At 39.8% G+C, this 18,608-nt stretch overlaps 2 protein-coding genes across 2 annotated transcripts in view; one reads left to right on the forward strand and one right to left on the reverse strand.

The window, feature by feature from the left end:
• Positions 1 to 1,535: 1,535 nt before the first annotated feature.
• On the reverse strand, positions 1,536 to 6,034 carry LOC118424225 (G-protein coupled receptor 54-like). Its single transcript, XM_035832766.1, has 3 exons — positions 5,686 to 6,034; positions 3,971 to 4,106; positions 1,536 to 2,214 (listed from the first exon to the last, which is right to left on the reverse strand). Exons 1-3 carry the CDS (start codon positions 6,031 to 6,033, stop codon positions 1,595 to 1,597), a joined length of 1,104 nt encoding a protein of 367 aa, XP_035688659.1. The 5' UTR covers position 6,034; the 3' UTR covers positions 1,536 to 1,594.
• Positions 6,035 to 18,105: 12,071 nt separating this feature from the next.
• Positions 18,106 to 18,608, forward strand: part of LOC118424226 (G-protein coupled receptor 54-like) — a 2,468-nt gene continuing 1,965 nt past the window's right edge. Inside the window, exon 1 of the mRNA XM_035832767.1 lies at positions 18,106 to 18,588. Coding sequence (XP_035688660.1) covers positions 18,106 to 18,588 — 483 coding nt within the window. The remainder of the gene's footprint in view (positions 18,589 to 18,608) is intronic.

Raw genomic sequence — 18,608 nt, forward strand, 5'->3', positions numbered from 1 at the left:
CCCTGACAAAAGAAGAACAATACTAGTTAGGAATTGAAGAACCCTTTATTGTCATATGTTGTCCCGCTCACTATACTTTGGCTGTATGATGTAGTACAATTCACATCAAAAACATCTAAAACATACTCTCTATTTAACCTTATTGTTTTGTACTCCTATTATTCCCACTATTACACCACACATTCAGGATTAGTGAAATTCGATATATACATTCAAAGCATAATACAACTAAAAAGGCAACATTTTTGCAAAAATGCAGAATGTTTTCCCTCAAGCTACTGGCACAAAATTGTTATAGCCCCACTCTTTAGAAAAAGGCCTGAGCAAAAACAATATTGTTTAACCCTTCGGGAAAACATAATAATACTTCGAAGTGCTTGCATTTGTTTCGTATTAGTTTTTATGGTCTACAAGCATTTGTACATATTTTTTGATAATTAAATAACTAAATTATATTTGATAGTTTTGTATGAGTTCTAATGGTTGAAAATATTTGCCCATATACTTTGATAACTAAATTATTTTCGGTGCTTGATTTTATCGATGAAAATCGTGGTTCTTTAAATCATGGAATGAACTTTTACATGTTATGCTTTATCAATGTAACTACCAAATAGTATCACTTGTGTACAGTGTAAATTTTTGTACTGCTAATTGTTTTCAATTCTTTTAGATTCTGCTACATAAATAATGGTAAATTTACTAAACAAATGAATATACCAATAATATCAAAAGCTGTACTTTTAATAGCTTCCACACTTTTAATGTAAAATAGCTTCTGACATGTCACCCAAAATTAAGCTATACCTGTAACAAAATTACTATTACATGCTGTAAATATAGTTTATATGCATAAAAATCACTTGTGTTACACCAAAAATATAACATCCTCGTCATGTGCAATACACTGCGTACTGAAGTGAATAGGATTCTTATTTGCTATATTTTGACGAAGTTTAGAAAAGTTTTTGACGAAGTTTAGAAAAGTTTTCAATTTTTTTCCTGTTGCCGTTGGTTGACAGGCATTTTGCCGAAAATCGGTTATTTTAGTTCTAACAATGCATTTTCACATTTTTATGCTATATTATATTCATACATAAATAAAGTCCTAAGTTATCTAGAATATCTTTTATAATCATATATTCATAGATTTGCTAACTTGATGACGTCATCGGCCAAATTAGTAGATGGCGGACCACACGACAAGAATAAAATTAGCTAGCTTATTTTCTCTTAGAATTTGTAAGTATGTGATATTTTTTTAAATAAAGATGAATGGTTTTAGTCTATTTCCTTTTGTTGTCTTTTTTATTATTTGCTGCGAAGAAATACGAATATTTTTAAATAACGTTATAATACGTCATATTACGTCATAATAACGTCTTTAGCGTACATAATTATCAAAAATTTGGTGGTTATAAAAAATTCGTTTAAGAGTTACAGGAGTTAGAATGGGAGGGCTTCAAAAGATTGCCCCGGTCCAAGATTGACCAAAAAGCCCGGTCGAAATAAAGTTAAAGACAAGCTTTATGTAAACGGAAAAGGGCCGTTTAAAAGAGAGAAAGAGTAACGTTTACGGACTGTTTAACCATACTCAAACACCAGTTTTCGCGTCGTGCTCTTTTTGTTCATCAAAGCAACTCATCGTTACAGCTTCAGTAGATGCGTCTTTGGCACTGAATGTAACAAACGAACCCTGTTTGGGGCGTTCCTGTCTGAACAGACATGGGAAGGACAGCTTGATACATCGTCGGTAGTTTTTCCCTAACAGGGTGTACACGAAAGGGTTTACCGCAGAATTGGAATAGCAGAGAATTTTTGCAACGTCTTGTAGCCAGTAGGTTGTTTCTGATAAACCTGTCCCAAACTCATACCACATGAAAGTGATTTGAATTGGCAGCCAACAAACGGCAAAGAGAACCACCACACCCACCACCATGCAGGATGTCCGACGGGCCAGCTGGGCGTCGACGTCCGCCTCCTGGGCGTGGTCCATGCTGAAGCGGTTGAGGATGCTGCGGACGATGAGGGAGCAGCTGACGGTGCAGATGAGCAGCGGGATGACGTAGGTGATGAGGAAGGTGTACAGCGTGTAGCTTTTCCGTGCTGATAGAGTAGGCCATTTAGGACGGCATAAATATTCAGTGGAATCCAACCAGACGACTTCCATGAGCTGAAGGTTCATACCAATGGGCAGGGCAATGAGGAAGGAACCTGGAAATGGTCGTAAGGATAATGACAATGTCTTAAAGAAAATACATACATTACGGATATGGCAAAAACTAGTATATTACGACAATGTCTAAAAACAACTACATCCTACCTATACAAGGCTATGGTAATTAACTAACAGACATGTCAATATCTGAACATTCAAATATTTCCAAGTCACTAAAGGTTACTAAGTACAAATGCAGATAACTACATCAGTGACATATCATCACCACGTGGGATCCCGTCTTGTCGACCCCCAAAGTCAAAGACAACAATATGCACGGGTCATCAGGAGTGGCTTGATTAATCTTTTCTATATCAATTTAGAGAGTTTCTTACATATGATGTCACTAGCATTGTATTTGATTAGAGGACTGTTCCTCACATCTCTTCAACGGTCCATTGATAAAACAAAAATAAGGCTGAAAATTTAGACTGAGATATTTTTACCGTTTATATTTTAAACGAACAGTTCGCCTGTATATATACAATTCATCAATGGGCCCTAAGTGTCAGTGTGTGTCCTTAATTAAGCGTCATTGAAGAATGTGCCGAGTCAGAGAGTCCTATCATTGAATGCAGTGTATCTATAAACGTTTCTCATTAAATATACAAATTTGGTGTTGATTTCCATGAGTAGCATCTCATTTTATGTCATCATATATTAAAAATGATGACGGTCTATCTATCATTAAAAAATTACGACCACAGCATATCCAAAAGTTCAAAGAACAAAGAAGAAAATAATGAAAATTTGCTGCATTACCTTAGTAAGTCGCTAGGGGGCCCAATGTAGAACTTGATCTTCGTTTTTTCTCTACCCATTTACCAAATGCAATCCATCAATCTGAAAGGCTTTGCATTATGCCCTTACCCCTCTTCAGACGGGGTGGGGGGTAGTGGTATTTTGAAGACCACGCCAACTTTCATGTCGTACATGTATAACGCTAGAACAGCTTACGCTAGAGCCACCAAATATCATGAGTGTACCTAAAATATGGTTGGCAAAAAGTTAAAAAGATTTTCAATGTTTTTCATGTTGCCATGGCAATCGTCTTTTGACAGGAATTTTTCACAAAAAATCGCTAATTTCGGTTCTGACAATGCATTTTTCAAGTTAATTTACTATATTACTGCTATTTCCTTACATAAATAAAATCTTAAATCATCTAGAATATCTTTCAAAATCAAATATGCATAAATTACTCCAATTTGATGACGTCATCAGCCAAAGTCCAAGATGGCTGATCATATGACCAGATCAAGAATAACTAGTTTATAATCCCTTAGAATTTGTAACTACTTGGTATTTTTTTTATCAAAAGCATTTAAATTCATCTTTTTAGCTGCCTTATGAGATGTTTTTTTGCAAAATAAGTATTTTTAAAAAATCAAGGTGGTGAATATAATATGGCGGAACCCAACTGGTAGCTTAGATGTGCATGACGTCATTTATGACGTAATTTTGTCATCATTGATGTTACTATTGGCAAAAAAAGTTGTAAAAAACATTACGATTCAAAATGATTACGTCATAATAGCATTGAAATTTTTAGAATCGTCAGATATTATATCAACATCTTTCCCTAAAACTTTCGTGGTTACATGATAAGCCATTCAAGAGTTACAGGGCTTCGAATGGGAGGGCCACCAAAGCCCGGTCTGAATAGGTTTAACACTCAGACAGGCAGCCAACCAGAGAAATACGCTCAAAACATAACTGTCTGGTAACGGTAGTTTAATATATCTGCCGTACCTATCCATGTGCAGCCACTGATAATTGCGGCCACCTTGGGCGTGCGGAAGTTGATGGAGCGGAGCGGGTGTACAACGGCGCAGTAGCGGTCAATACTCAGCACTGCAAGCGTGATGCACGTAGCCAGGACTGATACCTGTTAATGCATGCAAAGAAGAAATATAATACTTTTTAGTACGTTTCCTATTCTCCATATTTCAAAAACTAACAAAAATCGCTACATTAACAACGTTATGTCTACGTTTGAAAGAATGTAAGATAAAATCGCCATCTTGCCTTGAATAGCTGGTGCAATAAAAGGCATGAAAGCATTTTGGAAATGTTATTTTAAACTCTGAGACAGTTAAAGGTTGTGAGAACGTTTTATGCAACTTTTTAACGGATTTTAGGTAAATGTATTAATTAGATGAGTAGCTGAAGGCTGCTTAGAAATGCAGCTCAAGCCTGCTTAGAATTGTGGAGCTAGCTCAAAATACCTCCTGTCTCGGTTGAGGAGGGTAGACAAGGTCTTTGATATATCGCTATAAGTCGCTTATTCCCCCAAAAACAGCTTGATAAAACTCCATTCATTAAGCTTGATAAAAGAAAAAGTTTATTTCTCAGTGAATTGAAATTTTTTGAGACTTGTGAACCCCGTGCAAAAAGGAAAAATAAACTTTTTACCACATCACCTGACTTCCTCATTTATCTGATCCTTTATAGATGACCCTCGTCAAAGTTAGCCTTTCTAGATGTTTCTAGATGTAAATGTACTCATGTTGGGCAGCCACTAATTTACTGCAACTGTTCACCTTTTAAAAAAACCTGATCTATGGACGATTAATGACTTGAAAGTTTAAGACATTGTATCTCTTAATAATGTACACTAGGTCGCGGTAGTCCCATCATGGCTAGTAATTACTACTATAGCTACAAGAATTACATTAAGTTAAAAAATACCTTTTTTTCGTGTTGCCATGACAACCGTTTGTTGACAGGCATTTCCGACAAATATCGCTATTTTCGGTTCTAACAATAAGTTTTATCGGCTACTATTTTCTTACATAGATAAACATCTAATGGTGTCCAGAATATATTTCAATTAAATATGAATAAAGTATGCTAATTTGATGACGTTATCGACCACAATCCAAGATGGTGGATCATTTAACCAGATCAAGAAGAACTAGCTTATTATTTCTTTGAATTTATAACTATCTATCTATTTGTATTTTTTAAACGTTTAATTGAACGTTTTTAGTCTATTTCCATTGTTCTTTGCGATTATTTGTTGCAAAAATTGTATTTTTGAAAATTGAAGGTAGTGGATAATACCTGGCGTAGCCCATCCTCAATATGCATGAAATCATTTTATGACGTCATTTCGCGTAATTGATGTTGCTTTTGACAACACAAACATAACAGACATTTTTTCTCTTATATGCACTTGTTGTTACATTTTTGTAGCATACACTGAATATGTTCCCAATCAAAATGATAAAATCATAAATACGTCATATTACGTCATAATAGCGTCAATTTCCTAAATTCTTGATAATATGTCAACATAATTTAAAAAGAAATGGTGGTCATATGAATGTCGTTAAAGAGTTACAGGTGTTAGAGAGGTGGGTCTCAAACAACACCACCCACCCCCACCCCCACCCCCACCCCCATGGCCATGTTGACCTAGAAAGCCTGGACTGAATAGGGTTAACAAGTCTCACTTTTCTCACCTCTGTCATGTAGGGGACGAAGGTGCACATGGTTTTTCCGAAGATCCAGTCGTACGTCAGGTACTTGATAGTAGCGAAGGGGACACAGCAGACCAGAAAAGCCAGGTCGGTGACGGCCAGGTTGACCTTGTAATAGTTGGTGACGGTTCTCATATCGCTGTAGCGGGCCACGATGTAGATAACCAGCGAGTTGCCGACGCCCCCGATCAGCAAGATGACTCCACAGAAAGTAGCGAAAATGTATTCCTTGGCGCCCGGATCGTAAAACGTCCGGTTATAGCGCAGCCCGTAAGCCGGAAGGTTCCTGGCGCTGGTGTTGTCGATAAAGTCTTCTGTGAAGTTGTCCATCTTTGTCTCCCTATAACACCTATGAAGGGTGACAACAATAATGACCCTGCAGTCAACTTTCCGTTAACAGCGCAACTTCATTAATTTTAACCCAAATTAGCATAATGTTGTCAATTATAAAAAATATCCTGGATAACATTAGGTTTTATTTATGTGAGAAAATAGCAGTAACAATATAGCAAATAAACGTGAAATATGCATTGTTAGATCCGAAATTAGCGATTTTCGTCCAAAATGCAAACGGTTGCCATGGCAACACGAAAAAATGGAAAAAATTTCATACTTTGAGAAATTGTTGCCAACTAAATATTCGGAAAAGTATCTAGCGTAATTCGTTTGGGCGTTATGCGCAAGGGAATTTGGTGTAGGCCTCAAAAGCACGCCCTTTTTTTGAAATTCTTGACGCCAAGTCGTTTAAAAAGTTGGAAAATTAGAGTCATTTGGCTGCTATGAATTTATTAGTTACGGTTCTACAATCCTACTTTTAAAACTATGTGGTATGTGTCGAATGTTTGGGATCTGGACACCGCCTTTATGGGGGAAACTTATATTGGCTGGTAGCAGACAATATGCATGCAGTAGTTCTTGATATCCATTTTAGATGATTAAGATCTATAATGGAAGAATTTATAGTTTCTTTTTAGTTTCTTTCAAAGTCCGAATAAGATGGTACGTTGTGTTCAAAGACTAACCGCGTGCTAAATCGCCAGCTACGAATCGACGCCCTGCTTGACTGAATGGTCCACTAGTCCTGACTAGTGAGGGAGTCTGTAATACAACTCATAAATCCAGTTACTGCTATAATTCACAGACAGTTTATGTCTAGACGCGGCCAACTGAGCTATGAAAGTAAATTTTAGGATATCACAAAACCCCATCCAATGCCCACTTTTAATTTCTCGGCAAGGCGTCATCCGATTTAAAAACAAAAGGGGCCCAGACCTTATCGAAATGACCAATTTTGACGCGCCGGATGCAGTCCACAATGTTCTCTGACTTATAAAGAGTACCACAAAACAGTTATTATCCCCATGCATGTTTCCTTACAGGTTCCACATATTTTAGACATATATTTACAACAGACACCGTCCTGTTGTTTTTTTTTAGAAAGCCCAACCAAACTTTGCAACCTTATCTTCTTTTGGAAGACGTATTTAGTACCCTGCTTGCCTGGGATAAATTTAGAGTCGTCGATCTCTGTCAGGCAGTAGGAAATAGCGGCCTGCTAGCTTCGACTTTTCCCACTTTCGACAATGCCAAGTCCGAAAAGAATACATTCCTCCACGAAGTAGCGCCTCGTATCGTCTGACATTCCTCTGACTTGAGGGGAGAACCGTTGTGTTTGTTGGGGCGGTTCGGAAGGATTCCATGACAAACAAGCGTTTTATTCCTGCGAAACGTTTCTTAAAAATGACTGCATGGTGTGGGAGCTTAAGCTGACTGAAGTCTATAAATGGTTGATTCCATTTAACAGTCCTTCTAGATTTCAATTTGGAGAAACATCTTAAATCAATTTGACTATACTTATTCGAAAAAGAAAAGCAGTATCTGGATCGGTATATGTAGAAATTTGAAATTCATTTGTCCTTCGATGCGTTCCTAACAGAACCTATCGAAATATGCCAGATATTATCTATTGATCGCTAAAATCTATTTTGAATTAAAATGTTGACTTCTTGGCATTTTCCTGCGCAGAGGGACTAACGTTGTCACCAAACGCCTGTTGATCCTTCTGCTTCGTCAGATATTTCATGGCTAAGAGGCGTTTGACGACCAGTGCTTCCTGACCGTCCTGCTTAAAAAATTAACGAACTTACCCTTTTATCAGCGCCCAGAATACAAAGATTCCAAAATGCTGGTTGCGGGAACAACACCAAAAAGAAGAAGAGTGCTCCTTCTGTGAAAATCCAGTCCGGGTTGTCCCCAAGAATTTGCGGCCCGCGTTCGGTAATGCCGCCGCTTCACTCTCCTGGCATATCCGAGAACTTAGGCTTGGTTCTGAACAGGCACGTTTGGGCACAGAAAGGTCTGTCTAACACCACAGGTAGTCCGTGCTTTGCCAACCTCAACAAGCATACGAAAATTGATCCCGGCTGGGCAACAAGAGTGTAGCGGCCGGCAGAGTTAAGGTAAACATTTCCCTCGATATATCGACCAAAACATACCATTAAAAACAGGCCACCCGTTGTTTCTGTAACTCACGTTAAAAGATGGGATCAAAAGCCGCTTGTCAAGACTCCAACTCCGAAAGAAATAGTGAAGCTGACCCTCCCGAGAACTCCCGTAAGGACATACCAACTTATTCTACCAGATGCAGCTGTACGGTTATATCCATGAAAAGCAGATACAGATTGCGTTATCAACTCAGGATCCAGTTATCCAGTTTGCACAGTAAAGATGAGCCAACTTTTATTCAATGTCTTTGTTTAATTACCAGGCCAGGGCTGGAGGTACTTTTTTTCTGCAAAATTCAACTTGCCAACATTATTTTACTGTAGTTTGTAAATCCTTCAAAAATCAACTAGACAAGTTGTAATTGTAATCCTTCTATAATTATGGATAAATAGAAAACCAAACAGGATGGCTTAGGACAAGATTTTGTATGTTTTTCTTGCAATGAAATATTTTCCTGCAAAGTTTGTATTTTGAGCCATGATTACTGGTAAAAAGGCGACGAGTAAAACACTATGAGACGTAGTATAGACGCTAGCTAGGCGTGTTTATTTGCCTAAGACAAGCCGGCCTAATTGCTAGATATATGTCATAACTGAAAATTCAATCAACTAGCAAGTTTGAATGTGTTGATTCCTACTTTTCCAGTATCGTAAAGCAGATCGATGTCAGATGTCGACCCTGCACAAGGTGATTTCGATCCTTTCGACTGTGACTTTGTCTGGGGGAGCAACACATGTTCCGCTGTCAGAGCTGGCACTGATTTCTTCAGCCCTTGATTTCTTCAGCCCGCTCAGGGTCAACCCGAGCTAGGGTTGTCGGTGATAAAATGTACTCGAGTGCCTGTTGGCCCTGGAGCGAAGGAGCTGGCCTGCGCAGGTCCTGGAAACAGCCTCGCATTCAAGCTACGTTGCTTTTCAAAAGGGCAATGTCTCTGGTTCATGTAATCGGCAGTTGGACTTTAATACGTACATGTAGTAAAAAACTAACAATTATAGAAAAAGTCCTAATTTGGGGTTCTTGTAACATGTACAGAGATCCTTGTCGTAGTGTTAGGATGAAAATGGGAAGCCCCGGTATGAAAAAAAAAACTGCGTATGTATAAATTATCTTCCTGAACTATTACCTTCTCTCTGCATATCGGTCACCCATGTACAAATGTAATGTTTGGCCACCTGTATTAGAAAAAAATATGCAAGTCGGGTACTTTTTTGACGTAGTTTTGACGTAATCTGCACGTAATAGCATACTGGGGATGCCCTTTTTCATTCAATTCAACGTATATGATGACGTCATAAATACGTCACCCTACGTCATCATAGCGTCAAAGTTCTTAAAATCTTTAGATATCATGTCTACATCATTCTACAAAAAATGAGTGTTCATATGGTAAGTTATTAAAGAGTTAAATGAGCTAGAAAGGGTGTGCCTCAAAAGTGGGTTGGCCAACAAAGCCCGGTCTGAATAGGGTTAAAGATTGTTTACCTTAATGTCTGAAAGTCATGAATTTTATTGCCTATAATGCTAAGTGGTACAAGATAACAGTTTGAAATTGTTTCTTCACTTTTTAGCTCTTAAAGTCCACAGCGTTGAATCATCCCAAGTCTATATTGAGTAACCACAGACACTGATGGTAAGCATCACAGAAGTGGATTTTTCTAACCTTTATTCACACGATCAAACGAATTATATGGCGCTACGTACGAACAACCTAATGTACCGCCAGATGAAAACACTTCCAGATAAAAACACTTTGCAATTTTATCCGTAACAGAAGAGTGAACAGTCAGGTTCAAACTTGCACATTTCATGGCCAAAGTTTTAGATAGTGTATTGTAGATAGTAAAACAGATACAGGATAGTTGAATCTTTGTCTGATATATATAACAGATTCCAAAAATGATAAGGTAAAATCCATTTTATTCCCTTTTTGCTTTAAAACACATCATCATCATCGTCGCCGCGGGCTACTTGCCCGGACCAGGTCCACTCTCTCCTTCCAAACGTCTCAGTCCCCCATAGCGTTCTCTAAGTCCTCAACCCGCAACCCCACTTCACGAGCAAGCTGGTCTTAAAACACAAAAATTAAGCTTTTCTTTTTATAAAAATGAAGCCTTCATGACTTGGTATTTGCATTTTTCAGACACTTTCTTCAAACAATCACAAATAGATGAGGATATATACTCAAGGCTAATCAAGGCTAATCCAGCCTAACCGAGGATATATAACGAATTGGAGTATAGTCCTGCATCTTGGAGGGTATATACTCCGCCTAAAAGAGTATTTATACTCTGCCTAAAAGAGTATTAATACTCTGCCTGAAAGAGTATTTATACTCTGCCTGATAGAGGATAAATACTCTGCATGAAGAAGGATGGATCCTCTGCCTGAAAGAGTATTTATACTCTGCCTAAAAATCTCAGGAGTAGTCAAGGTGTTGTTTCTGAAAGTCTATTATAACAAAGTCACCTGTGATTTGATTATGATGATCAATTTTGCGGTACACATTTTACAAGTTAGGCGTATTCCTTTCATACATATACATACATGACAAGGTGTATAGAAAACCAGACAATGCATATCTTACTCTGGTAATTTTTGTAGACGCTATCAGTTAACACATAATGCATTGTGACTGTCTGAAAAGCGGCTGGAAAGAGGAGAAATCGGCCAAATAGACGGAGTAGAGGTTAATCAAAGGAAACGTTAAAACAGTTTATGTTCGGCTAACACATGAAGCTAATTCAATGATAATGATTAACATGCATTGGCATAATACCGGTAGTAAGACTTATACCGGTAGATTAAAAATACTGGAACTTAAAGAGATCTACACATGCAACAATAGTTATTTCTGAGCTGTGCACACTTCAGACATCTAGGTGTCCAATACATCATTTACAAAGCATCGATAACAATGCATTCGAAGACAACAAGGCCAAAAGTTTTCAGTATCTTTTTCGGGGTAGGCAGCTCGTCGTGGGACGAACACACTATCACATTCATTGCCAAATTTATAGATCATAATTACACATGCTCACGGCACAAGACGAACATGATTCAACAACAATCTTGAATTTCTGTTGGTGACCTACAACTCATGTAAAAGTGTGAAGAACCGTTGCATAATAGCCCGGATCTACGACTGAATGGGCAAAATTGAACGTACGCAGCCATTTTCCCGCCATTTTTATATCTACGCTAGCAGTGAAGTGTTACATCATAGCGGTTGTGACGGATAGAAGTTGAATGAAAATTCTTGACAGTATACGTCCGTTTTCTCATGACATTTTGTATGCTCATGCAGGTTTATGTTTTATGCATTTACTGACAGAAAAGGAAGGAACATCAGAGGATGTATAAATGTACATAGCGGCAGTTAATTGTGCCGTGTTTCTTCCTACCGGTATTTTTTACCCCCTCCCAACCACGCGCCCGTTCGCCGTGTAATTCCGCGACGTGTTACAATTACAATATTACGCTTTTAGCAGGACAAGAGTGGCAGAAAAGTTACACAGAAGAAGTGGCAAGGGTAACCTATAACAGCAACATGTAACTGGAGAAAATGATGCGTTGACAATTTGTCAAATCAGTATGGCTAGAGAAATCGTCGTAAACGTACCGGTATTATTATATTTCAGCCATACCATATATGGTATGGTGAAATATATTGTACTCGTAATGTTTCTTTCTTTCTTTCTTTCTTTCTCCTGTCAAATCTTCAAAGCGATTCATCTCCGTCGTTCCGTGACCGAATGACCTGAAATTTGGCACAAGGGTAGAGTGGGTCAATACCAAGGTGCTGTTTTCTCATTTTTTTGATATCTGCCTCTAAAATGATTTTATTGAAGTTTAAAGGTCATGTTTTGACCAAAACGGTATATTGTGGCCCCCTGTTCCCTTGAATTACAATGGAATGACCTTAAATTTGGTGTAGATAGGCATTAGATAGTTGGTAAAATGATCCAAGTAAAATTTTGGGCATAAACTACTTTAAAATGCTTAATTTCAGCGCTTTTCTGAGGGGAAATTGGTTTTCTTTCGGCTTCCTGCCGTGAACTCCAGTGACCCCAGAGCCCACACGTGCCAGGTGCCAGCGGTCTGGGGAGAGCGAGAATTAATTACTTTATGGACGCCAGCCAATCAGCGACGAGAAAGGCGAATGCTAGTTAATATTCATAAGCGGGGCCTTGCAATCCCGTATATACACAAACAGATGCATATTACAGCCTTACAGTGGCCATATGGTCCCCTTTGCCGGGTTTGAAATTGTAGTTTGCGAGGATTTGGAGTTCAGACAGGGTCATTTGAGCGGTAGCGGACGGTACGCGTGCATTGAACGTTAGTGTCGATGAATTTACCAACATTCCGCACGGCACTATCAATCATTTTCGGCAGATTTGGACAGGGAAAATTGGACGGCTTGCGTTTAGTTTTGATACGTAAGTTTGACAGTGGCGAGAATGCATGTATTTTTCCCCGAACAAATGTAGGTACTTCTAGTGTTGTTGTTGTTCTTTTTTGACGTAAACTTTGTACATTCAAATTGTAAGTAACTTTAAACTGCCAGAGTTTGAGCCCAATAAAACACTCTCAATACCAGAGTATCACCACTGACCTCCGAAAAGAAACCCCCGAACAAAGTAGAAACACCTATCCTCCAGGTCTCGCACGCTACGAGCAGGAAATTATAACACTCAGACAAGATTACGTCCGATGGCTGATTGCATACAAAGTAAAACAATTTAACAGTGGTATGCAGGGGCATATACTTAACAAAGAATTCGAAGGAAAATGAAATATATAGATAAAGCCAAATCAAGTTAACTTGTTCGTCCTAGGATTTTTCAGAAAAGAAAGGAAGCGACAGGGTGGTAAAATTCTTGTAAAATTTCGAGACGTCTCCGTTTATGTAATGGCTCATACAAAACAAGAAGAAGATTGAAGTTTTTAGCTTGAAAAAAACAACAACACTCCTACTACACAGTACCTGCACCTGACAATTATTAAAACGTATGCCCTACTTGCTTAAAAAAAAGTTCACTGCAATAATAAATGCACCCACATCACAAGGAGATTATGACGGTACTTAGACCTAGTTATCGAAGTGGAAATTGTTGAATGGCGTCATGTAATTTCATGACGAAAATCTTCTGAATGGAAGATGCGTTTTTTTTTTCACTCTCGGAAAAATAGGAGCTGCCGCAATTCTAAAAACCAATCAGTTATGCATAGGCGCTCCTGTGGAAGATTATATTCTTCCATATGGGCCCGGGGCATATTGGGCAAGCTCTGTTTTGACATGGAATCAATTAACAATATTAGTTCTCTTTTGGGGATAACTTACATTAAATATTGCATTTTTGCGCAGGGGTGACTTGGAACAGTCCAATGTTGCGTGGGAATGGGTATGGCTGAAATATGCTGTATTTGCACCCAAGCAAATGTCGGCCTTTCTAGTGATAATAGATGTTACAGTAAAAACTGCGTTCTGCAGAAAAGGAATAGACCCTTTGCAGTTTTCGTTAGCTGAATCATACTTGTAAGTTGGAATGGTTCAGTCGGTCAATGAATAATCATGGTTTCAGCCAGTCTTTTGTGAATCTACTTGTTATGTTTAAATAAAACCAAGTTAAGACCTATAGACTGCCCTTCGGTACGCTCTCAATTCTGGCTACATCTTGCAGCTGCTTCTTCCATCAGCGCGAGTGAAACTAGACCATCCTTGCTCACTACCTCCCCTCGTCCCTTCAATCCGTTGTTATTCTCTGAGCAGAAACCTGTGGCCAATGAATGAATGAATGAATAAATAAATGAATGAATGAAGAATGACACCTCATACCATATAATGTATGCATGCATACAGGTGTCTGTACCTGCTATCACACTAAAATACTTCTGTCACACCTTAGGCTTTCTATCTATGTGGTATTAATGTACAATGAGTTTCTTGTTTTTTTAAGCTTTAGCTACAAATATACTGATTTCAAGTTAATCAACGTGTCATCCTTCCAGTCATCTTGGAAATTAAGAGATAATGGATAACAGACTGGAAATTGGCCTTTTATTGGGATTTTAACTTGAGAGACACAGCCCAGAACATAAAGTAAAAAAGGCATTACTTTGTTTCTGTAGTCCGGCTGACAGTTATAAGTACTGCTCTAATAGCCTCCGTCAGTACTGGTTTCTAAACAACGAATAGACATAAATTAAATTTCATATTCTAGATGCAGAGATTTGAGACTGAAGGCTAATCTAACCCTATTCAGACAGGGGGTGAGGCCCGCACCGACTTCCTTGTCGCAAAACGCCTAAACGACTTGCACTAGAGCCACCAAACTTTTCCTTAAATTTAGAGGGCAGCAAATCATAGCATTTACAAAAATTCATAGCTTTTTTTTTTACCTTGAAGAAGGGTTTCTGACCGTCATATTTTACAAACTTCGCTGATGTTTGCTTTAAATTTATATGTTTATGTAGTTATAGGGTCAATATACCTCTTAAGTTGCTTGGCGGGTCACAGTGCGAACGCTTACTTCTCGTCCTTGCCCAGGACAAGGAAGTGAGCTTTCTTGTCCACTTCATACATGCAAAAACGACCCTACAGATCCACAGCAAACAGCTAGAAGGCCGAAATTAACTGTAGATACGAATCGATGCAGAGTGTCCAGACCACTACACAAGCAGAACACAGTGGACTACTACTCCTAAGGATCGGCTAGATACCTTCCTACCACAATAAAGTCAAACCTATAATACAGAACACGCTGCTGAAGTACCAAGATCAACCAACGGGGGGTGCAAAATCGACCTTGACCATTAGCCACCGGTCCAAACCCATTGCAGTCCTTCCCGGAGTTCTTGAGATACTGTCTACCCCCACATAACCTACTCTTAAAGCAGAGGTTGGTTTCCACCAAAGGGTCGGTCGATAGAAAACGGATGAAAACATCGCGATTTTTCCACCAACCTCTGCTTGGAGAGTACACATAACCTACAGAGCAAAACTGGTATGGCCAAAACACTTCCATCTTCATGGAAGTAATGATGCGATGATCTACACTGTTCAAAGGAACCTTCTTGGCAACCACTTTATACTGACATGTCTGGAATACAGTACTTGAGCCTCCACCCTACCGTGCGTCAGAATTGGCGTTTACGTAAACAATTGCATATTGCCAGTGTTCATAGAGTATCACATACTTCACAGCGAACCTCTAACCATAGACCTCTCGCTTTTATGTAGTTAAAAGCGGTCACAACAGTTAATTGATAGACCGGTTTCTCAACGTAGGGTATTTCCATGCGTCAGAATACGTATTTTTTTCAGCATCATTTCTGAAACAGTCGTTGGAAACTACAGTTCTTTGAGAAGTCCGATGTCTTTTTTTGAGCTTGATATAATCTTCTATGATGATGTTGTTTCCAAAGTAATTTAATTCAAATGACTAATATTGGTACCGCAAACCCATCTAACATGTATTTGCCACGGAACAATAGTTATCTTCAAGTTGCAATATGTAATTACTGCGCCCTATTTAATTATTGTGGAACCATGACCGTAGATCGAACGCAGCTTATTTCCATGACCACGTCGGTGTGTATTGTTCGATGATAATAAAATTGCTGTTCTCGGGAAACTAAATTATGTTTCAGGCTAGATGTAATCCCTTTTGATGAAACAGGGTTTTTGGCGTAGAACAATGTGTAATCTGTTTACATTATGTCCCGACAGTTACCATGGCAACAAAGTTCCATGCATGCCATCTTGATGGGTGGTCCCACCTGCGGTTCATTTTCAATGTGGGTTCTTATATGGTTCATGAACTTGATACTTGTTCTCCGGCACGCATGTTTGGCTTGCAATTGGTAGCGGCCATTGTTATATAACAAATACATTATCTGTGTGTTATTATATATAGTTCATGGGTGGTCCCACGTGAGCGTTGTTCATTCCTCCAGTCCGTCGGTAGAATCCGCTCTATATGGACGTGCGACTGGTCGCTCCTTTCTGAACATCTTGGGGTAAAATACGCGAAATCACGGACTTTTCTTCTCAGACTCCTCTTGCCAAAATTTCCGAAAATACGCTAATGCTGCTGGTGTTTATATTACTACAAGGACTTGTCTGATCGGACTCCTTTTTCGGGACCTTCCATAATACGCGAATCCTGTTGGTGTTTACAGCACGGACTTATCTGCCCGGGCTCCTCTTGCCGGACTTTCCCCATTCCCATCGTTTGTTTAGTATCAGCGAGAACCTCAAGACTTAGTTAATTTTTTCTCGCTATTCTTGCGGTAAGTGCCATACTCTCTAATGTTGTTGTGTTCCATTTTTACTGGCTCTTCCTTTACAAAGCTGATAAGGTTTTACCAGCGGCCATCCTCTATTTTCCGTTCCAACTAAAGATGGACCACGGGCTACGGTCCGTCATCACATCGGATCATTCTTTAGTAAAACGGTTAGAGACCTTTGTTGGGGCACGGACGAGAGCGCCATCCGGCCGTGCAGTGAAACGGGATTTCTTCTTGTTCGGGGCATGCGTGGACTTTTATGGTATGCCTGGTTGTAATATCCCCCCGCTTTAGATCTCGTGCACTGCCCTATAGCTACATTCAAGCCTTTCGTCTGAAATTGTGTACGTGGAACTCCGGGTGTTGTTGACCTCTGAAATCCTGATCTATCTCCAATCGTAATCGCTCGAAACCTCGCAATCCCTGCATTCTCCCTTTAGGAAATCCCAGCTCTAAAATTGTCATCTTGTGGGAGCCTCTACGGCGACTGGACAATCCCCCTAACTTGCCCGACTTCTCATGTCGCCTTAGTTACTTTATAAACGCATTGAAAGGAATTATTGTTTTGGGCTTCCCTAAGGTCACAGTATGGCCCCACAGAAAATTGTTCAGACGTACCCCAAACTATTTTGCCTCAGACGGTTTACACTTATCTGAACTCGGTAACTTGCAATACTACAGGAGTATTTAGATACTCAATTAAATGTATTTAACTTGGCTTGACCGACTTTGTACCTGCCATTTTGTCAAATTATGTTTTGTTAAAACTTTCACACTAGGGCACAATTAGCGCCCTGTTGGCCGACTTCTATTACTCCGAAACTAAGCGCAAGATTAGGTTCCCGCGCGATTTGGGTGTTCCGCACGCAGTTAAGCCTGCATTAGCGGGATTGTTGTTGTATAACACATGTACAGCTTGTCAGGCAATTCCAGCAGTCTCGCCCTCATGCATCCGATGTGCTATTCCTATGGTTTATGGACCGACAGTTTAAAAGGTTGTGTTTTACGCCAAGCACTGTTGTCATTGCTGTTCATCTATGTATCTGTTAGAACAGTTTGAAGCAAAAAGCTATTTGCCTCGCAAAACAGGGTTTTTGGCATAGAACTATGGACAATCTGTTTTCATTATGTCCCGACAGTTACCATAGAAACAAAGTTCCATGTCTGTCATCTTGATGGGTGGTCCCACGTGCGCAGTGTTCATTCCTCCAGTCCGTCGGTACAATCCACTCCATTTGGACGTGCGACTGGTCGCTCCTTTCCGAACATCTTTTGAGAAAACTACGCGAACCACATAGGTTTGCTCATAGGCCCCACAAGTCAGTTACTGTGTTGTTACGTGATTTTCACGCCGGTTCAATTTCCATGTGGGTTCTTATATGGTTCGTGAACATGAGACTTGTTCTCCGGCACGCCCGTTTGGGTAAATAGCGACCGGTGTTATATCCTGTAGCAGATGCATTATCTGTGGGTTCTTGTATGGTTTATGAACTTGAATCCTGTTCTCCTCCGCGGCACACCAGTTTGGCTTGGTAGCGGCCATTGTTATACACTATAAAAGATGCATTACCTGCCAATCTTCCTATGTGTTACAGAGAGACAAGGATGGATAACTTCACGGAAAACTTTATCGGCAACACCAGCGCCTCGAATCTGACGGCTTTCTGGCTGCGCTGGAACCTGTCGGCTTACTGGCTGGACTGGAACCAGACAGATTACTGGATGGACTGGAACCAAACAGATCACTGGATGGACTGGAACCTGACGGATTATTGGCTGGACTGGAACCTGACGGCTTACGGCATTGCCTCAAACCTGACGTCTGACGGGCTGACCGCCGTGGCTTATGTCATGCCGACCGTCTGCGGAGTCATCTTGTTGATCGGGGGCATCGGCAACTCGCTGGTTATCTACATCGTGGCGCGCTACAGCGAGATGAGAACCGTCACCAACTATTACATCGTCAATCTGGCCGTCACCGACCTGGCCTTCCTGGTTTGTTGTATCCCCTTCATTAGCATCAACTACCTGATGTACGGCTGGATCTTCGGCAAAACCCTGTGCACCTTCGTCTTCTACATGATGCAGGTGAGAAAAGTGTTGCTTGT

This window comes from Branchiostoma floridae, chromosome 10 (genome assembly GCF_000003815.2).
Source record: "Branchiostoma floridae strain S238N-H82 chromosome 10, Bfl_VNyyK, whole genome shotgun sequence".
Classification (NCBI taxonomy): Eukaryota; Metazoa; Chordata; class Leptocardii; order Amphioxiformes; family Branchiostomatidae; genus Branchiostoma; species Branchiostoma floridae.

Bases quoted from the DNA above. Each gene is read 5' to 3' on its own strand.
- LOC118424225 (XM_035832766.1), bottom strand. From the start codon at position 6,033: ATGGACAACTTCACAGAAGACTTTATCGACAACACCAGCGCCAGGAAC. The intron at 4,107-5,685 runs GTGAGAAAAGTG...ATGCATTAACAG, and splicing joins TCGTCCCCTACATGACAGAG to GTATCAGTCCTGGCTACGTG. The intron at 2,215-3,970 runs GTACGGCAGATA...GACCATTTCCAG, and splicing joins CAGTGGCTGCACATGGATAG to GTTCCTTCCTCATTGCCCTG.